Genomic DNA, 25,519 nt, shown 5'->3' on the forward strand with positions numbered 1-25,519 from the left:
TAACTCATTTTATTACACTGTAACGGCAGTAAAAAGTGTGACATACAGGCTCAAGTCACTAAACACACAGCGCGAGCAGCAGCAGTGCTTTCAGCTTGTTTGTGGCGTCTTCAGGAGGCCCCGTGTGTCAGTCCCCTCAGGCAGCTGCTGCTGCTCTGATCAACAATACGGTGGCAGAACAAAGGATGCCCCCCTCCTCTTTAGTGTTAGAGGAGGTCCTTCCTTCCTTCAGGGTTTTCTCAGCTGTCTGGATGCTCTGGTTTGTTCTGGATCGCACAAACCAAAGTTGAAAATGGCATAAATAAGAGCAAACTCCCCGAGGTTGAGGGATAAAGGCTACAACACAGAAATCTTCTTAGGTCAGAATGAACTTTCAGCATCATGGCATCACCTGTTTCTGACAGATTACCTCTCCTTTGGTTAGAAATTAAAATACTGGGGCAGTGAGGCGTCTATACGCATCGAACTTAACGATGACAGATCCAAATGTCGAAGCCCAATGTGTCTTTTCTCTCTTGTATTAAGTCCCAGTAGAAGCAGGGTGTGGGAGAGTCAGGCCAGCATGACGTAGTTCTCGGCGATCTCCAGGACGTAGAGGTTGGAAAGCCCCGACGGGTCCTCGCTCTGATGAGTTTCTAAAAGGACCATCCTGCGGCGAAAAGGTCACGTGTCAAACACTGATCAGCACAAAAAAAACACAAGTTCTATTAAATAAGACCTGAAACTACCATTTGAGAAGATAAACATCAGGAAAGTGTTTACTGATTAATTACAAATTAAATTAGCAGCAGCTTCAACACACTCAGACTCACCACCTGCTGGCCAATAAGCAGAATGCATGCTTTAATTTATAAAGTACTTATTGTAGGTAACTGCGTTTATAATACTTTAAAACCTTTCAAACTGAATGAAAGCAAGTTAAATCAACAGGATGGGACTTGAACTCCAAAACATCCATGTACGCACACGTCAACTGAAGTTCAGTTAAAATAGGTCCAGGCAGTACTTTCTTGTTATGCTCATTTGTACCACATGGTGGCGCCTGTGAGTCAGTGTAGAATCCAGTCTGCCCTGAGCTGTGCCTTTAGGGTGCATCCATCCTTTATGTACAGTCTAGACTGCAGGTGCTTTTTTTATCCACAGAAAATTCAAAGCGAGGACGTGCTGTACCTGTCGGACTGCACGAGTCTGTGGGTCTTCCTGTGGTCCGTGATTTCCTCCAGCATTTCCGTGAAACCTTTTCCTCTCCTCAACCAGCCGTGACGCCACACTGCCAACAGCGTGTCATCAAAATACACTGTACAGACAAACAAGAGTCAGTGCTGAGCCTTCAGCGTCTCCGAAATTCACCATAACCAGGGTCTCACTCCTTCCTCTCACCTATAGATTCAACATCTTGAGAGAAGATGGTCTCAGAGTGCTGCGTTCTGCCGCTCTTAAACTCCCCATCAAGACCAACTATTTGTACCGACCCTGTGGAGGAGAGAGGGGCAGTGTTTGTGTTAGAATATCTCTGTGGAAATATGAAGGTAGACAGCATTATGGTGCTCAAATCATAACGAGGAGTTAAAATAGTCCTTAGGCAACATAATAAATATCTGGAGCTGTTTTCAGGTTAGTCAGACTGAAAGTAACTCAGAAAGGCTCAAAATTTCTTTGTATCTGAGCTTTTAAGACAAATAAATTATCAGTATGTCAGAATCAACACGGCACCATAACATCATTATAGCAGTGCTCTCCTTAAGAGAGCGGACAGGTTAATATGAAAGACAACCACTCAAAACTGGCTCCAAAGGCGAATTATCTGCCATGTTGGTCGCTTTAACAAAATGAACAAGTTGCAATCCAGCTGTGTCAGTTTGCACAGATGGGAGCATCTTTATTCAACGTGCTGTATCTGGTTATAATCCCATTTGAAATGAAGGTTGCAGAGAGCCTTCGTCATTCTGTATCTGATTTACAACAGATTTGTGATTTTGTTTGATTTGATTGATGCTGCTTTATTACAGTTATATATTCCATATTACAGATGTGATTTAAATGCCAACCTGATCCCATTCAATCACAAACCAATCACAGACTGTTTGCTGGTTATTTGCCCTTTCATTGGCATCTTGATGCACCGAAGTCACTTTGAATACAGGGAGTAGTCACAGTGATGGCACCCGACCCAAGTAAACATTTCAAACCCGACAAGATTACACGTGCACTACACACAGGGACAGTAACTTTGATCGTGCTGGTTTAATAAACACCCACATGGCAGCAGTCAGAACTGTAAGAATGAAGTTTTAAAGTGTGGAATTCAAATTCAACAAACGCAGGCCTCTTTCTGAAGACAACAAAGTTTAGTGTGATACTTACTTTCCAAGAGGACGAGCAGCGAGTTATTGTCCAGCTGGTTTACTTGGACTACTTCTGGACATGGTCTCTCTGTAAGAGCAAACACCGCCACCATTAACAACAACAACAACAACAACAACAACAGCACGACTTCATGATAAACACTGATGTGTTTCTGATAACGAGCCGTCAGCTTACCCAGACCCGTGTTGGTGAACCAGGACGTGTTGGAGTTGAGGTTAATGTATTCTACATAGACCGGATGGCTGGGGCTGGAGCCGCGAGAAACACCGATACACACCATCGGGTACTCCTGCTGGGGCACCACCACCATCTCAAACACCCGCAGAGGGCTGGGCAGAGGGAAGTCGAAATGCTACAAGCATGAAAGAGAAAAAAAAAAATCAGGAGTTTAACGTCTGTTCGCTTCTCGGCTGAAGGAGCGGCTAACAAAGCAGATCGTTACGGTGTTTTGTTCGAGGACTTATAACCTGCAGGCTTTCAGCCACACAGAAGGAGTAACCGAGGACACCTGAGTCTGTTCTCCAAACCATAACAATTTTATGGTTAGAGGCCTCAGCTCTAACTCATAAATTTAATGGAGACAATAAAAAAGCTTTGTGTGACCGCCGGCAGTCATTTTATAAGCTGCTGTCAATGTTAACAGCCCACTAAAAAAATAAAATCAAAACAGAAACACGTTTAATAAAAGCAGCATGACTGTGGCACCCTTTCAGGTACATCTCAGATCATCACATAATCTTTCTTGTGTTTTTGTCGTGTCAATAGATTTCGGCGTTAACGGGTTTTCCCATCTCAGCAGGTTTACAGTTTATTCACTGCAGGTTCGGGGAATTTATGTGGCTGAAACCTACTTTTCTGTGGCACTGCTTGAATTATTTCATACTAAAATGCTTCTTTACATCCTGTGCATGTTACACTAACTGAACATAACTGGAGACAATAAATAAATCAAATAAAACCAACTAGAAGCTACATCAGGAGGTGTTTAAGGGTCCTAATGCTTACAATTTGTGCATCAAGCATTAAAATTTCAGCACCAATAGCATCTATGCATGATGGGGAAAAAAGTATAATGCAGTAGCAGGCTTGTTTAACTTTGTGCTGGATGCCAACGCTGTAAAAGTCAGGTTTCTGTCACTGATTTTGCTCTTCTGAGAAGTGAAAACAGAAAGGACAGGATGCTTTCCTTAGTAATTCACATTTGACACACGTACCTTAATCAGCATGAACTTGTGCATGGGCTCGTACCACTGCAGCAGCACCACACTGGACTCCAAAGCACAGCACAGGAAGGCACAGCCTCGCTGCATGTTCCCTGCTGCGAGAGGCAGAAACAAGCAACAGATCAGCCGGTTTTCACTCAGAACTGATCACCATAAACATGCACAGGAATCTGCATCCTTTATTTTTATTATTAATATTTTAAACCTCGTCAAACAGTTAAGATGACACATTACAGGGAAAACACGTTTTAATCTCATGCACTGGTCAGTTTTAGGATTATGGTCAACAACAACACTCATGTAGACGCCCAAAGTACACCAAGACGATACCCACACCGTTACACTTCCACCCTGAAATGTTTATACAAGACAAGATGGATCCACGCTTTCACGTCTGTAACACCAAGTCCGATTATTTTAGCAAAAAACAAAACTTATCAGGTCACGCAACATGTCCTGTGTGAATTTTAGCCTCAGTTTCCTGTTCTTAGCTGACAGGATTAGCAACGGTGTGGTCTTCTGCTGCTTCAGAGATGCTCTCCTGCATGCCCTGACTGTCACAAGTATGATCATTCTCCTCTGATCTCTGGCATCATGTGGCATTTTCTCCCATTGAACTGCTGCCAACATATCTTCTGTTGTTTTGGACTGCACTCTGTGAACTTTAGAGATGGCTGCGTGGGAAAATCCCAGCAGATCGGCAGTTTCTGAAACACTCAGACCAATCTGTCTGTCACCAGCAACCACACTGCCTTTAAAGTCACTTAAACCACCTTTCTTCCCCCTTGTGACGCTCAGTTTGAACTTCAGCTGGTTTTCTTGACCATGTCTACATGCCTCAATGCAATGAATTGTGACTGAATAGATAGTTTTATGAATCAGAAGCTGAACAGGCCTACCTAACACAGTGACCGAAGAGTTCAGATTAGCATTTCTAATGAGATAACAGCTCATTTCCAAACTGAAAATGTTAAAAAACTTAGTAAAACTAAACTAAAGTAATCACCTGCAGAGGTTTGATGTAAAGAATTCTACTGAAAAGAGCTTTAAAAGAAGTTTTAAGACTGAAATCTTCACATCAGCAGCATTTTCCAGTTTTACATTTAGACAGACTTTAAGAAAACCTATCACGATTTCTCTAATTTAATAATTTAGCTGCTGTAGTTTCATGTTTTACACTCTTCCCCTGTGGTGTTTCCCCTTTAGGGGATGTAGAGAAGTGAAATAGAAACTCTGACACAAAGCCAAGTATCGAACTACGCCTGAACAGAATCTGTTCTCACCGACTGAGCAGGTCCTGCAGCCTTTGGTGTCGGGTATTTTAGACGTCACCGCACATTTTCTAAACACAAAAATGCAGAAAATCAGCGTTTAAATGGGACGAGCGGATCTTTCAATCACGACTGAAAATGAACTGCAGAGAAACTTAGTGTGGTTGTTACCTAGGCAACAGTCTGTGAGTCGGTAAGGCGCTCATCCTCTGGTCTTTGCGCGCCTGTTCGTGCAGCTCCTTCAGCATGTGGGAGTGAAGCTGCGACGATTTACCTGCAAACGCAAAATCAGACACAGTTCACGAACTGATCTGCAAACTGTTTACAGACTCCGACATCACCAGACCTGAGATCAAATCCACTAAATGCACAAAGTCACAGCAATGCTCACTTATTTGTCTGGTAACTTTTACCAACAATCACATTAAATGTTTACATGAGACATCAAAGGGACAAAGCATCAGGTAAAAGTGTCAAATTAAAAAAATAAAGAGATAAAATTGAGTCTGACAAGACAGTCGGTGAAGAAAAAAGAATAAAAAATCTTATTTTAATTCAGATTTTAACAGTTTTAGACTGGACATGTTTAAGTAAACAGACCAAAGCAGTTCTAATAACACTGAACAAAGAGGCAAAGAGAGAAGGTAAAAACAATTAATGAAAACATTCAGAGGTTTTAATGTAATCAAAGGTCCTTTGACCCATTTAATTAAAGCGTGTTCGCGGGTCTACCAGCAGCTTCCTAATGTGTTCTTTAAAGTGGACCCATTACACCTTTTCCTTATTTTCTGACACGTATGCTGTTACAATATCAGATATTCATGTTAAACATGGCTGACATCTCAAATACTTTTCAAAATGTATTGAAAACAAATGTTTGCTTTGTTTTTCTCAAGTTTAACAACCACTGGGTGAACAGTTAGCAAGTGTTTGCAGACAGGTTGGCATCTTCCATGCAAACTGCAGGTGACAGCAGCAAGCTGTTACCAACTAAGGATGTTTGGGTGTAGCACTCTAGCAACTGCCAGCACGCTCCAGCCACCACTGGCCAAGCAGTGGAGGAATATGCATTTTTTCCTAGTGACTGGTAATCCCCAGAGTCGTTACAAACTGGTCTCTAGGCCTGTGTGACTGAAGCATAAAGCCTTGACTGTACTCTGTTGTGCACACATACAGCTGGAGACCCACAGCTGAGAAGTCATTCATCCTCATCTTTTAGATCCCATTCCTACAAGACTCCTCAAAGAAGTCCTGCCATTAATTAATGCTTCAATCTTAAATATGATAACTTAATCTATTAATCAGCTATGTACGCAGGCCTTCAAGCTGGTGGTAGTTAAAACGTTACTTAAAAAGCATCTCTAGACCCAGCTCTCTTAGGTAATCACAGGCCAATCACAAACCTTCCTTTTATCTCAAAATTATTGAAAGAGTAGTTGTAAAACTGCTAACAGATTGAATTGGTTTATTTTAAGAGTTCACAGTGATTAGAGCACGCTGTAGGCATTACAGTTACTGTGCTGCAGTGGTTTGTATCATCTCTATCTAATAGACTAAATTATGGAGTTCCACAGGGTTCAGTGCTAGGACCAGTTCTTTTTACATTATACATGCTTCCTTTAGGCAGCATCATTAGAAGGCATAGCATACATTTTCACTGCTATGCAGATGACACCCAGCTTTAACTATCCATGAAGCCAGATAACACACACCAATTAGTTAAACTGCAGGAATGTCTTAAAGACATAAAGACCTGGATGGCCGCTAACTTTCTGCTTCTTAATTCAGATCAAACTGAGGTTATTGTACTCGGCCCTGAAAATCTTAGAAATGAGCAATGAGGTCCACAGCAACAAGTGTGAGTCTTACTACAGACAACCAGCTAAATGAGGATCTGCTTTACCTGATACAGACATGAGGACGTTGTTACTGGTGTACACCCAGGTACACTTCCCAGGATACAACTGGAAGAGAAAGAAGAACCATTCATTCATTCATTTATTTATGTAATAGCTTGTCAGCTTTTTTATATTCAGGCCACTTACGGAAAAGCCTTTTTCATAAAGTGTGATTCGTTTAACTCAATGCAGAAGGAAGGAACTAACTGAAATACCACATTAATGAGGATAATAATGGTAACACGCGCACACACAGGATGCAGTGATTTAAACAAGGTTCTACTTTTTGCCCATTCAGCAATATTTGTCCTTCTTTAGTCACAGACACTGTATCTGAATACTTTGAAGGCTGGGAGTTTATAATTAATGTTCACAACAAGAGAACTTAAACTGAAAATTCAAAGCCAGAAAGCAAAAGCGCAAAGAATAAAGTTATTAAGAATCTATATGGAGCTTGTTTGGGAAGGAAAGCTTTTAAAACCTTTTACTATCTTTGCACTGATTCACCACACACTGATTACCAGGGAACTGGCTGGTACATTTTATACCTGTTAATCTCCTGCACTGGTCAGGTATGCAGCACAAGTTACGGTGGGGAATTACCCGAGTAAGAAGGGAACCACTATAGATAAAACCTCATAAAAACCTCATAAAGCCCTGAGGTTAACCTGCTGAGCCCCAAAGCCTGCCCTGTAGCGCAGGCCTCTGCATGACTACTCAAGGAGGACAGTCAGGCTGAAACGACAATAGCAACTAAACCAAACCCAACAGTCTCTTTTAGGGTCACTTGAGTCTTTTTGCCTTTTTTGAAAACTTTGTTAAAGTAGATAAATGGCTTACCAGCTCCATCGTGGCCTCAGAGCCGTTGAGGTTCAGGGTGTAGATCCCTTCCTCTGCCCCCAGGATCAGATGCTGGTCTGAGGGAGGGACAGCAAGCACAGGCAGGTCAGACAGAAGTTTAAGGTGGCAAAGTGGAGAATTTTCTGAGCTCGTCTTTCTGTCATACAACCTTTAGAGGTGGGGTTCTCCCAGGTCGTGGAGCAGTTTATTTTAAGAGGACAGCCGTGAAAGATCTTTTTAAAGTAGACCTGCAGAAAGAGAGAGAGAGGGAGGGAAAGGCATTCAATTATTCACGCTGTCCTCTCTGCAGTAGACATGATTTCAAACCACTGAAAGAATCTTACAAAACAAACACCTACAACACGCCCACTGAATGGTTACTCCTTCAGCGTTAAAGGTCGAAGAGGTTTTAAGACCACAGGATCACAGAGGAGTGACATTTAGAGAAGGAAAGCAAAAGCAGCTGTGGAATAAGACCCAAACGTACCACGAAGTCTGAGTTTTACTTCACCTTTAAATGTTATTACTCTATGTAGAAGCCTTAAACATTTCATCTCTAAAGTAAACTATAGTTTATGTGGACTTTACATGGATGTGATGACGTGTTACTTGCACACATTTTGAACAGTTTTATTTTCCATGCTTGCTATTTGTTTCATGTATTATTTTTTATTAAATTCTTTTAACAGGGCATATTTTGCTTATTTGTATTTTATTCTTGGGCTTTCTCTAGAGTCGCTTTGCATGATTCACAGCTCAAAATAACCCTTATTTAGCATATCCTGGTGGTTTTGATGCAGCCTTTTAGGCCCAGGAGTTCTGCACCGTTTTGAAATGAAAATCGATGCTGATTTCAAAAAAATATTCAGGCTTGCTGAGTGACCTCCAGCTTTCTGCCTCTCCTTTTCTCACTTTGCCTTAAACTGTGAGGAATAAACAATAAAAGGCAAAGAACCGAAAGGGCTGGGTGGGGCGCTGCACACATCACTGCATTCTCACATTATGGTGTCCCAAGTGTGCCTAACCATTCAAGCCACAAGGAGGTGGCATCCCCTTCAGCTGAAGAGTTCCTGTGTCTTTATTCGGATTTCTGATTGGCTGCATTTAGTTAAACAGAAGACTCGAATACCTTTTGTGTGTCTCTGATGTCATACAGAGCAGGACCAGCGAGAACTATCTGAAACCTGAGCGTTTGCCTCACAGGGACATACTTGCAAGTAAGCCAAACTCATTTTTCACAACTTTGGCCATATTTAATAGAAGCATCTGCCAAAGTAACACGTATGTATATATGACAGGAACTAAGGACAAACATAAAAGGTCCCCTTTGATTTTTAACACTCGTCTATAAAATTGCAAGATTAAAATTCCACCGTTGAATTTATGCCGTTCATCGCTTCGCTTGAAACATAAACTTAAAACATCAAAAATCTGAGACGCTCAGCAAAGAGCTGATGTGCAGGGAGGAGAAACTCACAGGAGGTTTCTTCAGGACGGGGCTGGCACACTCAGGATGATCCTGCAAACAGAAAGAAAAATATGATGATGATGACGATAACTGTGGCAGGATGCAGTCGCACTGTGAGGCAGCAGAGAAGATGTGGATAACTGGGAATAGGGAAATGGGAAGATGTGCGGCTCAGTTTCCTCCACGACTGTCAGAAAAATCATCTTCTGCCAGGCTGTCACTGAACTTTATCTCTGCTTCCTCAGAAAGGGTAGTTTGTTCTGATCTGGACATTATTTCTGTGTTCTGGACACAGTTATTCTAAGAAGTGGACGGGGACAATGTTACACTGTTTGAAAGCGCAAAAGAAATGTCATCTTCCCCTCGCCTTACCTTTGTTGTTGGCTGCCGTCTGCGTATGCCTTTAGGGGGAAGTTCAGGAGGAAGGAGGTCAGGTGGGGGCTCATTAAACTGGAGAGGTAAGGATGCAGGGTCTGGAACACACACACACACACACACACACACACACACACACACACACACACACACACACACACACACACACACACACACACACACAGAATAATAAGAAAATGGACTGATAATTTGCACGTCATATAAAATATGCTTCGATATTAACATCTTGCTGCCACAGCTCAGTTGGCTGAGCAGGTGACTTGTGCAGAAACACTGCAGCACATTTGACGCTCACCTGAGTGTCGTGTAGTTCGTGGTTGTGGTGTGGGCCGGACGTGCGTCCCGCTGGACGTCCTTATGAGCGGGGTGGGGGCGCACAGAGAGGTCAGCTTTCTTGTTCGATCGTCTTCTGCCGCCATGCTTTCCTCTGAGCTGGTTCGTTGTTTGGGCTGCACAAAAGAAAAAAAAAATCAGGCACAAAAGACTTTTGGTAAAATGACTGATGAGCGTTTTCTGCAGTTTTCATCTTTGAATCATAATATTTTAAAGGGAGATCTCTTATGTCAGCTTCCATGTCTATATTCTTTGGCTATATAAAAGTAGCTTTGCATGATCAAAATAATCCTTATTTATCTGACACTTGGTGCAGCATCAGTTCAGCCTCTGTCAGAAACAAGCTGCTTTAGGCCCTCCCCCCTTTAAGATAATTTTCTTTTGATTGGCTGCCGCTCGCAAACAGATGATTTGAAGGGTAGGTGGTTGGAGTCTGTGCCCAATATGATCATGTCAAGGACATTCTGTGACATCAAACAGAGCCAAGAATAGAAAAAACTGTCTGAAACAGAATGTTTAAAGCAGCCTGTTATTTGTAAAAGAAACTCTGGCCATGTTTAATATGAACATCCATGCCTGTAACAATGTGTTTAGACAGAAAAAGGACAAGTATAATAGATCCACTTCAAGATATCACTCTGCGTTTAGACAAAGACACAGAAAAGCCAGAGAGCGCCTCAGAGCAAGTTCAACAGGCCGTTAAATAACTTACAACTGTGCTAGAGATCCAAAGAGAACCGAGAACTGAGTCGTGAAACAAAACTCTGACTGCATACATCTCCACACAGCGCTGTCTATCTGTCAGGCTTTTAAATTTCCTCCTAAGATAAAATTTACAAAATAAAAACTATGTAATGGGTTTAATTTTGAAAAGATAAAAGGCTGATATTAATAATCAGCATTTCGACTGATTTATTCTAACATGTAAGAATAAATAAACAAAATAACTCTTTAGCAGAAATCGCATGTTAAATAAACAACGAACAGCAAGCCTTAATAATCACCTTTGGAGGAAGAGGAGGCGGCGTTTCATCAGGCGGCATTATGAACCTGTCGGCAGAGAGAGTGTCGGTTCAGTCTGCTGCGTTAATGATGGGAATAAACTTCACATTAATATGCGTGTGTTTACTGGGCTTACCCAGGAGGCTGTATCGTCGGGCTGAGGACAGACAAACAGACAGTGTCAATGCAAATTCACTGAAATCACTGATTACTGCATACAGAGACAAACACGGCTTTTTGGTCCACCTCCGCTGAAATATGGTTGTTTTTGAGATATACAGAAGTACGTACTGAGATTATTGGTGCTAATTGGTTAAAGTGAGAGAAGACAACCACAGCAAACTTGTGAAAGTCCTGCAACCTACACTGGGTGACGAACGGCCGAAAGTCAAATTTTTCCCACATGACCTGGAGGAAGATACGACTGTTTGTACCGGCCGTCACACAGACAATAATCTGTCCACTGAAGTCCATCTGTCTCTACCTCAGAGGACTAATGTAAAAAGCTCTTTGCAGTCTTCTCTGCAGTGGAAACGCAGACAAACAACAGTCTGTTCTTTCTCACTTAGGAAACTGTGTGATGTCTCTTACATGTCCACATCATCATAGTCGTCGTCTGATTCTGAGTCCTGGTCCCTGCAACAGGAAAAGGGCAGACAGGTGCAACATTTGAATAACATACTGGCTTTAATGTGACTGTGGGACTGATGTGCGATCTGCATACCCTGGTGGGCTCTTGCTGCTGTCACTCGATCCCATCGATGGCCTTAACTGTGAAAACAAAAAGCAGACCCAAAACCAGATTAGAAAGTGTGCAAATGTCCAGATGTACAAAAACCAGGAGCTAAAATGGGAAACATGTTCAGTTCACTGGGATGAGTACAGATTATATGATCAACATTCTGCCTCTTCTCCAGGTGTAAATGATCAGTTCTCCTTGTAACTGAAAGATCTTTATATAAATACATATAAAGTATGTTTTTAACAATGTACATATGGATGTAGAACTTGTATGCATGCATATTCAGCACATATAATGCACGTGTGCCCTCTAATATAAACTCACAGTTACAGTCGGTGAGTCGGTCTTCGTGGGCCTCTGAGTGTAGATCTGATTCACTGGGAAAAAACAAAAAACAAGAAACTTAAACATCATGAAGCAACAGGACTGAGACAGAGGATCAGTGAAACACTCTGTGGCCACAGCTAACAAGGCAAAGGCCAAGAAAATTAAACTATGAGAAGCACAGACATTCACACGTCGGCCAAATATGTGTTTCAGGGTCTGTGGGAACTTTTTATCAGAGGTCCAACTTAGAGGAGGTTAAGTTTTGATCCAAATCTGCATGATGACATTTTTGGAAGGATTCTTGACTCTTTTGAGATTTGTGGAAAATGGACATGTGGTGTCATATCTTCATAAAGACACAGAATGATAAGAACAGGAAGAATCCAGGCATCTCATGTTGATATTCTCAGGGAAATTTAAACTTAATCTGGATCCAGAGACACAGTAAATGCAGTGTGGGGGGAATTTTCAGCCTTGGTGGAGGTGCTGAGTCTTGGACTGCTCTTGCTTTTCTATGCACAGTATAACGTACCCAGCAATGCACTTCTTGTGAGTTGTAAATGTGCACATGTTTCTTTGTTTACCAAAGAGGAAATGATACCTGGAAGGGAATACTTGGGAACATAAAATATTTCAAAGTGAAATATATTTGTTTTCTTACAGCTTATGTCAGAGTTGGTTCTTCCCGCTCTGTTGTGTTTGTTGATGGACTGGATTCTCCTTAACGATCCAGGAACAATCACCTTAAATCACAGCAAAACATACGATTAACCCCAAAACATCCGAGGCTGGGACCGCCACACAGACAGAGAGCTTCATCAGTCTGACCTCCATCTCTTCATCGTCTGTGACCAGGCAGCTCTTCAGTTTCTCAGGGTGTCGGTACTTCTCCAGCAGGTCCAGGGTCAGCTCCTGGTTCAGGCACTGATGGGTCAGAAAGGTGTGCTGCAGAGAGCAGAGAGACAGACATCAGGACAAGCTAGCAGAAAAAGTGAGAAAGCAGGCGATTCCTCATGGTTTGAAACCTGCACCAGGTCTAACCGCGTATGACACAGGAAGTAATCATGGTTGTGTGATGGAAAAATCAAGAGGGAGGGGCTCATTTGCATGTGTAAAGGGTGTAAAGCTAGTGTGTTGTGGCATCTTCCACAACACATTGTATGTTTTGAGACTTTTTAAGGCGCCGTAGACATCGTGTGATCAGCCTGATGCAGAAATAACACAAAACGAACCCAAAGACAATCACGCGAGAGTGAGCGCTACTGACTGTGAGCATCTTGGTGGCGCTCGGTCTCTTCTTGGGGTTCCTCACCAGCATGGCCTTCACAAAGTTATAAAAATTGGATGACCTGAAGACGGGAGACATGTGCAAGGTCAAGAAAATACAACACTGTTATCTGATGGGCAGAGCCTCCGTTATGTTAATATATTGTTTAAGCATACAACGATTCAAGGCTGCACCTGATGATGACGAACTGATTACATATAATACATGTTTCAGTAGTGCTGCAGGCTTTTAGTTACCATTTTGACTTGTCCTTCAGTTTAGGAGGCTGGTAGCCGCTCTTGGACATGAGAAACAGCACTCTACAGGAGGAAACAGAGCACAGCATTAAAACACACAGAATGACTTATGGTGTGTTTGTTTGAGTCAGCTGAGGGTGTGTGAGTAACCAGGTACATGTGGGTGGTGGAAACACTCGATGTTTTCTATGAATGTCAGCATGCGCATGCAGCACGCTCGGCTGTGTGTCCACATGCACGCCGATGTACCGAGGGGAAACATTTGAGGTGAGTGTCACGTGCACACATGTTTCCAGACATCTTGAGAAAGACCTGCAGAGCATTTTTATTGCACACGCACACGCACGCGTGTGATTGCAACAAGATAACAGCTCAATGCGTGAAATCCTCGGTGCGTCTTTTATGGAATATTTTTCCTCCTGCAGTCAGTCGATACGCTCTGACTGCAGGTAAGCGGTGAGCTCTGTGAGAAACCTGTAAGATGTGACTGATACGACTGCGTGATGATACGACTACAAACCCACGATGATGAGATGTGAACCGGTCTAGTGATTCGACTCGATGACTTCACATCTCTCACTCGCCTTAACAAAAAAAAAAAGCACCATGCCTTTATCTTTAACACCAGCGACTTCCTTTCAACTTGGACTTTTTCAGCTTCCTCTGCTTTGCAGGAACCTGCAGCAGAGATGCAGACAGGCTCCTCTTCTTCTTTTTTTTTTAAGCCTGCAACAATATTGCTTCTGGTGAAGTTCTCACCGATTAAATTGTTCTCTGAAAACTGTTTCTTACCCACAATGGCAAGAGATATTTGGCCTTAATTTTTAGGAACAATGAGAAACATGCGAAGGCGCCTGTGATCCGTCTGTTTCAAAACGTGACATTAAACATACGCTGAGTCTTTTACTGCGGTGTTGGACTGTTTGTGTGAGCTCTACTGAGTTTGAGGTTCAGAAGCAGCTCATAGTGAAGGATTTCCTCTCCGTCAATGAGCGTGATTAATATTTATTTCCATTTAGTTTTGAATTTTTTAAATGAATATAGTTTCAGTTAGTTTCACTTTGTTGTGTTAGTTTTTGTTGCTAGTTTCAATCCTTTTCTTATTATAATGTGTGTTGTGTATTTGTAAAATGCACAACACACATTATAATAACACAAAGGTGAAATCTGAGAAGTTCAGAAGAAGCATCACAGCAGAAACGCGGCAGCAGACTCTCGGTGACATTTAAGTCTCAGCAAACACCGAAGCCTCGTCAGGCCGGGCTGTTAAATGTGACCAAAACTGAGGACATTATTTCTATATTTTAATTTAATTCGAGTTTATTTTCAGTAATATTGTGGTTTGATTTTTTTTTTTAAACTCTAGCTTTTGTTTTAATTTGAGTTATTGATGTGGACATCTGCTAAAGGTCTTTTACACGTGGCTTTAGTACACTACGATAACCTCGGTGCTTGCAGGATCAGAAGGTTTGAAATTCAGAGACTTCTGGTGACTTCACAACTTTTCCCTGTTAGAAATATTCTCTCAAAGTCAGGCTGAAACGATGCTGGTAACTCGAGTTTGCCAGCAGAACGAGGGTTCAGCCTCCAGGATGAAATAAGATCAGATATCTAACGCTGTTGATAGCAAATGCAAAACAAATATTGCCTCTGCAGAAGCGTCTCTTCAAAGATCAGGTTAAGCAGGCAAGATGACTGCAACGTTTTAAGGCCTCAGCTGTACAGGGAGTGCAGAATTATTAGGCAAGTTGTATTTTTGAGGAATAATTTTATTATTGAACAACAACCATGTTCTCAATGAACCCAAAAAACTCATTAATATCAAAGCTGAATGTTTTTGGAAGTAGTTTTTAGTTTGTTTTTAGTTTTAGCTATTTTAGGGGGATATCTGTGTGTGCAGGTGACTATTACTGTGCATAATTATTAGGCAACTTAACAAAAAACAAATATATACCCATTTCAATTATTTATTTTTACCAGTGAAACCAATATAACATCTCCACATTCACAAATATACATTTCTGACATTCAAAAACAAAACAAAAACAAATCAGCGACCAATATAGCCACCTTTCTTTGCAAGGACACTCAAAAGCCTGCCATCCATGGATTCTGTCAGTGTTTTGATCTGTTCACCATCAACATTGTGTGCAGCAGCAACCACAGCCTCCCAGACACTGTTCAGAGAGGTGTACTGTTTTCCCTCCTTGTAAATCTCACATTTGATGATGGACCACAGGTTCTCAATGGGGTTCAGATCAGGTGAACAAGGAGGTCATGTCATTAGTTTTTCTTCTTTTATACCCTTTCTTGCCAGCCACACTGTGGAGTACTTGGACGCGTGTGATGGAGCATTGTCCTGCATGAAAATCATGTTGTTCTTGAAGGATGCAGACTTCTTCCTGTACCACTGCTTGAAGAAGGTGTCTTCCAGAAACTGGCAGTAGGACTGGGAGTTGAGCTTGACTCCATCCTCAACCCGAAAAGGCCCCACAAGCTCATCTTTGATGATACCAGCCCAAACCAGTACTCCACCTCCACCTTGCTGGCGTCTGAGTGGGACTGGAGCTCTCTGCCCTTTACCAATCCAGCCACGGGCCCATCCATCTGGCCCATCAAGACTCACTCTCATTTCATCAGTCCATAAAACCTTAGAAAAACCAGTCTTGAGATATTTCTTGGCCCAGTCTTGACGTTTCAGCTTGTGTGTCTTGTTCAGTGGTGGTCGTCTTTCAGCCTTTCTTACCTTGGCCATGTCTCTGAGTATTGCACACCTTGTGCTTTTGGGCACTCCAGTGATGTTGCAGCTCTGAAATATGGCCAAACTGGTGGCAAGTGGCATCTTGGCAGCTGCACGCTTGACTTTTCTCAGTTCATGGGCAGTTATTTTGCGCCTTGGTTTTTCCACACGCTTCTTGAGACCCTGTTGACTATTTTGAATGAAACGCTTGATTGTTCGATGATCACGCTGCAGAAGCTTTGCAATTTTGAGACTGCTGCATCCCTCTGCAAGATATCTCACTATTTTTGACTTTTCTGAGCCTGTCAAGTCCTTCTTTTGACCCGTTTTGCCAAAGGAAAGGACGTTGCCTAATAATTATGCACACCTGATATAGGGTGTTGATGTCATTAGACCACACCCCTTCTCATTACAGAGATGCACATCACCTAATATGCTTAATTGGTATTAGGCTTTCGAGCCTATACAGCTTGGAGTAAGACAACATGCACGAAGAGGATGATGTGGACAAAATACTCATTTGCCTAATAATTCTGCACTCCCTGTAAGTGCAGAAGAGCATAATTTGCATGAACTGACCTTTACATACAAACCTGTGCATCAGGTGAAAACCGAGGTTAGTTATAGGAAAATAAAATAAAGAGTATTAAAGAAGTAATAATGTGATGGAAATTGCATTGCCCTTAAATTAAATAAAGGAGAGGGACGGAGTCAGCAGAATCAGTCGGACCCGTGATGGAATAATCGGAATAACGTCTCAACTTCCTATTCTGCTCACAGATCAGGGAGTCAGGAAAGGGACTTCCTGTGTGAAATATAAACGTCTCCAGCACTGACCTGAAATATTGTTATGGTAGCAACAGGAAACATCCTTGATGTGGTTAAATAAATTAAAGATGGAGGCTGCAAGGCCTCATAGTGTGTCTGTGTGTGGGTACAGCAGTGTACACGTGCTCGGGCATGTGAGTTGTGTCTTTCGGTGTGCGTTTACCTCAGTGGGTGGACATCAAACATTGGAGGCTGCAGCTCTGCCAGCTCGATGGCTGTGATGCCCACAGACCAGATGTCACAAAGTTCATTGTACCCGCCTTTAATCTCCACAGCTGCGACCTCTGGGGCCATCCTGAGGACAGGAGGGATACAGCAGCAAGTGTTTTTAACACAAATACAAAACAAAGAGGGGGAAGAAGGCCAGACGGTTACGGTGATACAGACTGTCACTGTGTCAGGCTTACACTGCACGCTTAATGAGAATATCTACCAAAATAATTAGTGAAGTGTCTTGCGGCTCCAGACGTTTGACGTGGGGGTTGAGTGAACCACATGGGTACACAGGTGGGTGTTTGCGGTTGTTAGAAGTTGCCTATGTAATTAGTAACTGCCATTACCACGAGGTCAGAACACCCACACGGCATAAAAACAACATTAAATCATCCAAGAACACTGCAGTGTTATAAAGGGCAAACGGTATAAAAGATTCTTGGCTAAAGCAGCATGAAGAAATGTCAGCGATATATGCCGTATGCTGTGCAGTGACTCAGTGTGGCCAGCCACAAGCTGTAGCGCCTTTTAATGGAACGTTAGACCGAGAGCTCAGAGCGGTCGGAAAGCAGAGAGGAGCGGAAACGCCGAAGCGAGACTAGCTCGAAAATCAGTAAATCAATTAACAATTAATCGTCACCGGTTTACATTCTCGATTGGACTGAGAAATGAAGCATGTGCACGGCCGTGCAGTTCCTCTAACGGCCACTGAAGGCTGGTTCCATGAGCCGGTCCTCATAGACGAACATGTTCACAACCTGGTGCAAAAAGCTGTGCCTCTGCAGACAGAAACACATCTGCATTTTGCTTTACAGGCAGCGGTGTGATCAGTGTGGCTCCTTGGCTGCTTGGCAGGTGTCCCAAATGAGTCACCTGTAGCCAGTCACTGTTGGCCAGGCTTCACCTCACCTAATTGGTCACTGAACTGGATCTCGTCGCCGTGTTTGTGCTGTTGCTTTTCTAATGCAGTGACCGGAATAATAATATAACTTGCTGTGTTGTACAGACCATCCAAGAGGTTTGTGCTTTATTTTTAGCAAATGAAGCTGTGGTACTTTATTAGCCTGTTACTCAGCACTAATTAGAATAGAATAGAACAGAATAGAATGCCTTTTATTGTCATTATACACATGCACAATGAGATACAGAGCATCTCCTACTCAGTGCAGACATGTGGGAAAAGAAAGGGGGGTGAGGTGCAAAGTTCTGCAGCACTATACACATATGAACACTATTCAAAAAATAGAAAATGTACAAATATGCAAATTGTGAAGAAAAAAATTGTGTTAAATATTTACAGTCTGGGTTATTGCATGTAAATTAAGTATTGCACAGTGGTGGTGGTAGTTGTGAGTCTGTGTATAGAGGGAAGACCTTGGGTTGGGGGTGGAGCTGTGTTGTCAGTGCATGTGTGAGTTCAGGGTGTTTCGGGCTTTTGTGAAGAAACTATGCTTGAGTCTGTGGGTCTTTGTGCTGATGCACCAGGATGGAAGCTGTCCTTGATGATGTTTGTATATCATGTAATAACAAATAGCTGTGCTGTTGTACTCATACAGGTTATAAATGTAGCTTAATAGCTCTAGTTAAAGTCGTAGCACTCCACGCTGTCCAGCTTGCCAACTCAGTGCACTGAGGCACGTAGACACGATTAACACGACCTGTTGAAGTTCAAGGTGATTTCAGTCAGTGGTCCCGAACCTTTGGGCCACGGACGGAGTCGTTTGGTACCGGGCTGCGAGAGTTGAGGCTCGGGTGTGAAATGTATGGTTTTCAGGGTTTTTATCGTTATTTTTTATCGTTAACTCGGTTTCCCTGGGTCTGTTCCCATGTGTTATGAATGAATCTTCTTTTTTTTGGTACCGGTACTGGTTTTATTTTGTTGTATTTATCCGCGACACCTTATATATTTTCATGTGACACCGTGAAAATATTGTTGGGCATATACCGGTCCGTGGTGCAAAAAAGGATGGGGACCGCTGATTTAAGTGACTCTGGATGTGCCACAGCTGTTTGTACCACACGGGCTGATCTGAGTGATTTTCAGGGATTTTCCTGCACAACTATCTGCAGAGCTTACAGAGGAAGGGTCTAAAAATGAGAGCATTTCCAGTGGCATCAGCTCTCTGGGTAAAAAAGAGTCAGAAGAGAATGGGCAGGCTGCTTCGAGATGAAGGAAGACAAAAGTATAACTAAGATACGCAAAAGCAGATAGGCTGCAGCAGAAGACCACAACCACCAGGTGTGAATATCCTGTTGTTAGCTACAGTTCACACTGGCTCACCAAAACTGAACATCAGAAGATCAGAAAAACGTCGCCTGAACTGATGAGTCTCAGTTTCTGTTGTAAACTTCAGATGGTCGGGTCAGGGTTTAGCATAAGCGACGGGAACGCAGGGACCCATCCTGCCAGGGTGCTGCTGGTCATGCTGTGGACCTCTTAGTAGCATCTAAGCATCGTCTAAACACCACAGTCTACCTGAGTATTTCTCTTAACGATAACAGTGTACCAACTTCTGATGGTAAACTGGTTTTTCGAACATGACAATTAGGTCACTGTACTCAGATAAGGTGACCACACTCACCTGATCTCATGAGTCACCAGATCATCACTGACGTGCAGCCAACCAACCTGCAACTGTGCGATGCTACGATACTATGTGAGGTCACGTGACGTCACGTGACGTCAACGTGGATTAAACTCTCAGGAATGTTTGCAGCACTTTGTTGAATCTATGACATGAAGAACTAAGGCAGCTCTGACCCAGGTCTAGAAAAGTGTACCTAATAAAGTGGTGGGTGGTCTAAATGATCAGTTTTGTAGTGGAAAGGGATAAAAGCTGAACGACGTCTGAGATCTTACCAATACGGCGTCCCGATGAAGGACATCCTGCGAGCGAGCGTGGCCGTGATCTGAGCTGAGATCCCAAAATCAGCTGCACAACAGAGGAAAGAAAACATCAATAAACGCCAAAATAACCACAAATTAAACACGTGTTCATGAATTTCAGTGACTAAAATGAGACTCACCAAGTTTATTTATTTCAGAGTTGCTGCGAAACGCTTCAAAAACTAAGAGCGCAATCTCTGACATGTTTGTGCTTTCAGCAAATCAGGTGAAAATTCAGAGATCTAATTCATGATTTGATTCTTCAATAAACACGACAGGGGAGATGTCGCTGTGAGAACGTCTCTTTTTGCGGTGAATGAGTCATGCTAACCATGCCGGTACAGTGCAAAGCAGACAGTGCAAACTTCCACCTACCCAACTTGACCTCGCCCTGATCGTTGAGGAGGATGTTGGCACCCTGAGAGGAAAAGAAGGCGAGATAAAACATCAACACAAAAACATCTTCTTCTATATATTTAAAAAAGTCTTCTTTACCCACTCAGTGATCTTTAACTGAACCCACACAGGATGGAAATAAAAAAAAACATGCACAAGATTCATTCAGCTTCATTTAAGAATGTATTTTTATAGCGTCTGTTCTGACTAATATAATTTATAGTTCCTAACTTTTGTCTGTTTGTTTTTTAACATGAAGAACTTTCGCTTTCTTTCAAATTACATCACTGAGCTGCTACGATTAAAATAATAATAATATTTTTTAGGACTACCATGAACCCAAATCTTAAGGACAACGTTGGCCTTGTTTACATCTTCTTCTCTGTCACCGCACTGACCCAGTTTTTCCAGTCTGCAAGCTTCATCTGCTGAGGTCTAATGTGCTCTCCCACAAAATAAGCAACACGGGGGGAACAAAAATCAAAGAATAAAAATCTCACATCACATTTCGCTCACCTTAATATCTCTGTGGATTTTCCTCTCTGCATGCAGGTACTCCAGGCCCTGCGCACACACACGCACAACAAAATAAAAGCCTTTAATTTAACCTGATAACATTTACACTTGATAGACTCTGACGGAATTAAAAATTCCTCTAAATGCTCTAGTTTACCATCAGGAAACCACTGCTGTGTAAAATGAGACTGGTGACACACTGTGTACAGTAGGACTGAAGTTACTGAAGTGTAGTTTCCTTTTTCAGTGTTGCATTTTGGAGACAGCCTGTGCACTCATTTCACACACCTGTGACGTTTGTCTGGTTTAGGGGACGATTTGTTTTATATCAATTATTTTGTAGCTCGCTGTTTACCTCGCAACGGTTGCAAAGAGGCATAACATATGATTCAAAGGCCCCACAAGGGTGAAAACTGTGGATATCTGTATAATTTTCCTGATGCCAGCAAACATTTTGATGTCTCTTCTCAACATTTAGAACAAAAAGAAACTGATGAAAATAAAAGTTGCTGTGAGGGAGGCCTGAACAGCTGATGTCTCAGTGAAAACAGAGGTCATACTGCTCTGTGTATGTGGGTTGGATGTCATGTGGTGGTCGACTCACAGTCATTCCACAACCCGATTAGTTGACAGTTATTTGCTTCCTGTATTTGGTGTGACTGAAAGGCTCCATCAGCATCTCTACGTTTAAGATGCAGTTTTTGCAGTCATACCGCGACCGAGTCTGACTGAACAAATGACGTCAATGCGTAATCCACGTCGGCTGGGACATCGCTCGACTTCCCATCATTTATTTTAATTTGTTCTGGGTTTTTTTTTTACACAAGGCTTCATTCAGCTTGTCGTCTTAGCTGCAATAGTTAGATGAACATCCAAGTACTGGAACTACCCTTTTTTCCTTTCCAAACAACTCTTTAATTCTTTAATAAACATAACTGCCGCTGGCCGATGACCTTCACACAATAACACGTTGCCTCACAGCAGTTCAAACTCAGCCTGGACTTTTTCAGCTTTCTCCTGGAGCTCCAGCTTCTCCTGTCATTAAAACAGGAGAAGCTCTCTATGCATGTTGTGGGTTGTCAGGTTTGCCAGCTTCAGGCATATACAAGCTAAGCTGACTCCCGTACCAGACAATGCATATATTTTCCTCAGAGAAACAGAAAATACGAGGCTGCTGGGAGATGGTCAGAAAACCCAGTAAACACAAGTATTTACAGGTATGACTACTTAATATTTTTATTTAGTAAATGCACGTCAGCACTAAAGAGGAACAAACAGGAAACAGTAAATTTAAAAGAATGTGATTACCTGTAGCATCTCCCTGCAGATGTAGGCTATCTGTGGCTCGGACAGAGGACCCGTCACTGTGGAACATGATGCAGTTTTTAACATACAGATTCAAAACAGTCACAGAACAACGCAGAGCTGAAAAGGGTTAATTTAGCGATCATTTTTTATTCAAATGATTAAATTCAGGCTGCAGATTTAAAAAAGATATTTCTGGTTTTCAGAACATTTCTGACCAGCTTCACTACAAACAAGCACAAAGACACATCTTAAAAAAAGATATCACGATGCTCAGTGTAGGGAAACGATCTGAACTGTCATTTCCTTTTAAGATTTTTAATGCTTGCACAAAGACTTCAGTGCGCTGTTAACCACTGTGGATCTGTAGCTGTCACAGTGCTTCTGTATTCAGGACTGTTTTGGCCTCTCGTGCAGAAATTTGTCCTCGTTAAGAAGCAGAATAAACCCAGCTGCCTGTGCAGGATGTCTGAAAGCCTCAAGCTTTCACGCTCGTGGATCTTTTGTTGTAAATCAGCTATAACCCCGTTATAAATTGTGGTATTGTTAAGGCGGCCTCACACTCATATTTATAAAAAACTGCCCTCCTTAATCTTTTTAAAAGTGCTATTAAGGCGACTTTCAAGATGTCTGCAGGTTTCCTAAACCTTCGTGTATTCTTCGGTTGAATATTTTGGGTATAACTGGTTAAATATTCACATGCTATGTAAAGTATTGTACATGTCTGTGTGTCTCTGACATTGATGATGGTCAGACTGATTGTGAATAGCTTTCCATCCATCTAATACTTAATATTTAACACTTTTCTACTCTCACTTTAAGCCAAGCCACCTTTCCCCATTCACACTGCTCTTTATTCTCTGCCATAAAAAGCTTTGTACTCACTGCACACACACAAAATTGGGTGTCGTTCAAAGAAATTGAACCTGTGACTTTTAACGTAGCATGAAATGCCCTCTAGCTCCTGAGCCACAACTGCTCATTACAAATAAATATTATCAGTATTTCAGATTTATAATAAATGTAATCAGAATACAAAGACAATCATCATGTTCGTGCTCGCAGCTCTGCTCTGCCCTCTGTGATGAATGAGCCATGGCTGTGGCTTAGGAGGCGGAGCTTATCTAGTCCACATGCTGCTCTTTGGGTCAGACACTGGACCCTTTAGTTGTTTTCTAAAAGGTGCGTTGAAAGGCACTTCTTAGCATTAAGAGTGAATTGCAAAATATTACTAAATACAGGTGTAGTCAGTTAATTTCAATATCTTTTTTTTAATGTCAAACCCAGCTACTGCTGGTCCAACGTGCCAGTAAAGCTGGGTTCTCTAAGCACCAGTCAATTTTCCATCATCAGCTGAGAAAACCCCCAGAAGGACAGAGTCTCTGCACGCTGTTTTCATTTTAAACTAAAGGTTCATGTGGCTGTGTTTGCTGGTTAAAGACTCAGACGTTTTACAGTTTTCACTGTTCGGCTGCCATCTGTCCATTTACTGAAAGGGAAAATCACTGACACATGTGAACGAGACTGTCACGCTGGCAGTTTTTATTATTTTTTTGTAAAGCATGAAAGTGTGGGTGTGGGAAAAAAGATCCTCTTCTCTCTCTTTTTCCACACAGAAAGGATTATTGGGTCCGTATCAATCCACTCGCACAGGCAGCGATTATATCAGTTATCTGACAGTCGGAGACACTTTTGCATCTTATCACGCTCTGGTTTCCATCTTTAGACCAACCTTGTGTCACATGACTCACCATGGTAGATATCCTGGAGGGAGCCTCCGCCGCAGAACTCCATACAGATCCACAGTTTGTTAGCTCTGCAGACAGAAAAGGAAGACCTGTGCGTTAACTCCGAGGTTAAGAAAACAGGAGGGAGGAAGGAACGAGAAACAGGGATCTCACCGAATGTAGCTGCCATAATATGCCACGATGTTGCGGTGCTTGCAGCTCTTTACGATGATGATTTCCTGCTGGATGATAGAAAAATCGTCCTCTGTGGGGTGAGACACAGAAGACACGTCTTTATTATCATCAACACCGCATTAGATGCAAACACAGGTGCAGTCGGAGAGCACCTTTCATGTATTTTCACAGCCCTAATAGCACATTTTGGTTTATAAGTCATGCTATTGGACTGGATCTGCCTTTATATTGTGCAAAACTGGCTGCAGGTGGATCATGTTTTGACCAAAATACAACATAAAAAATAAAGGGACTTGTTTTCTGCATGTGTTATGTTGCTTTTTGTACTGTTTTCATTTGCCTGTGTGTTTTAAACTGCAAATCATTTCCCTCTGTTTTTCTTTCAATATTTTTCATTTAAATTTAAATGTTTAAGATGATACACTTAAATAATTAGTCTCATTTTTGGAGGTCAGACTAATCAGACATGATTTCCATCCGTTTGATGGAAAATAATGAGGATGATCATACTGCTGCCTTCTTTGGTCGCCGGTAGAATCTAACAGTTTCCTGCCTCTGTATGTGTGATTTATGTGTTTGCTCCAACTGCTGCGCCAACGATTTTGTAAAATTAAACCTCCCTAATCAAAATACAATGATGACTGGACGCAGTAATTGCACTGCATTAAAAACAAATTCAAGATCTTTGCTGCAACAAAGCTGAAATAATATTTATTATCTTTGTCCATAGCCGAGATAAAACATCTACAGCCCAGCAAAGATGGCTAAAACGCTGATGTCATCTCTGTGGTCCAAACTGGTCATAGTGCAACTGCAAAAACTGAAACGTACCAGGTCTAGACAGAAGGTCTTACACAAAGTGATCAGATAATAAAAATCAGGAATTAAATGAAATTTTTTGGTTATTAAACGGTTGTGAACAGACAGCCACACCATGGCCTCTCTAGGAGAGAACGTCCCAGCAAATTCACCCCAAAGTCAGTCATGCAATGTTCAGAGAACCTCAAAAAAACAGCAAGACCATCTTCATCTCGCACTCTACAGGCCTCTGTTAGCGTGTAACAGTACAACCGTACAACAATTACAGCTTGTTTATATGAAATGCAAGAGAAAGCCTTAAAAAAGGCATCTGAACAAACCACAAAACAATTGTGGAACAATTTCGTTTGGAACACCAACCACAGCACATCAGCACAAACACCTCATGCTGTCAACACGGGGGTGGAGGGCTGATGATTTGGGCTTGTTTACACTCACTTGACTTGGTCACCTTGCATTGAACCGTGAACTCCTTTCTATTGTAAAGTATCGGTAGCTGTCT

At 42.1% G+C, this 25,519-nt stretch overlaps 1 protein-coding gene across 2 annotated transcripts in view; it reads right to left on the reverse strand.

Annotated features, from left to right (window-relative positions):
• The window catches only part of map4k1 (mitogen-activated protein kinase kinase kinase kinase 1), a 51,301-nt gene continuing 25,782 nt past the window's right edge, over positions 1-25,519 (reverse strand). For both annotated transcript variants that reach the window (XM_076873443.1, XM_004569642.3), the window contains 30 exons: positions 24,178-24,268; positions 24,028-24,092; positions 22,280-22,335; positions 20,972-21,019; positions 20,435-20,477; positions 20,033-20,105; positions 17,123-17,254; positions 13,392-13,454; positions 13,135-13,216; positions 12,696-12,812; positions 12,529-12,610; positions 11,865-11,917; positions 11,523-11,569; positions 11,390-11,434; positions 10,935-10,955; positions 10,801-10,846; positions 9,759-9,912; positions 9,440-9,540; positions 9,077-9,118; positions 7,769-7,847; positions 7,600-7,676; positions 6,765-6,825; positions 5,033-5,135; positions 4,874-4,932; positions 3,582-3,685; positions 2,542-2,719; positions 2,365-2,433; positions 1,381-1,473; positions 1,171-1,297; positions 1-649 (listed from right to left, as the gene is read on the reverse strand). In XM_076873443.1, coding sequence (XP_076729558.1) covers positions 553-649; positions 1,171-1,297; positions 1,381-1,473; positions 2,365-2,433; positions 2,542-2,719; positions 3,582-3,685; positions 4,874-4,932; positions 5,033-5,135; positions 6,765-6,825; positions 7,600-7,676; positions 7,769-7,847; positions 9,077-9,118; positions 9,440-9,540; positions 9,759-9,912; positions 10,801-10,846; positions 10,935-10,955; positions 11,390-11,434; positions 11,523-11,569; positions 11,865-11,917; positions 12,529-12,610; positions 12,696-12,812; positions 13,135-13,216; positions 13,392-13,454; positions 17,123-17,254; positions 20,033-20,105; positions 20,435-20,477; positions 20,972-21,019; positions 22,280-22,335; positions 24,028-24,092; positions 24,178-24,268 — 2,408 coding nt within the window. In that variant the 3' untranslated portion in view covers positions 1-552. The remainder of the gene's footprint in view (positions 650-1,170; positions 1,298-1,380; positions 1,474-2,364; positions 2,434-2,541; positions 2,720-3,581; positions 3,686-4,873; positions 4,933-5,032; positions 5,136-6,764; positions 6,826-7,599; positions 7,677-7,768; positions 7,848-9,076; positions 9,119-9,439; positions 9,541-9,758; positions 9,913-10,800; positions 10,847-10,934; positions 10,956-11,389; positions 11,435-11,522; positions 11,570-11,864; positions 11,918-12,528; positions 12,611-12,695; positions 12,813-13,134; positions 13,217-13,391; positions 13,455-17,122; positions 17,255-20,032; positions 20,106-20,434; positions 20,478-20,971; positions 21,020-22,279; positions 22,336-24,027; positions 24,093-24,177; positions 24,269-25,519) is intronic.

This window comes from Maylandia zebra, linkage group LG14 (assembly GCF_041146795.1).
Source record: "Maylandia zebra isolate NMK-2024a linkage group LG14, Mzebra_GT3a, whole genome shotgun sequence".
Taxonomy (NCBI): Eukaryota; Metazoa; Chordata; class Actinopteri; order Cichliformes; family Cichlidae; genus Maylandia; species Maylandia zebra.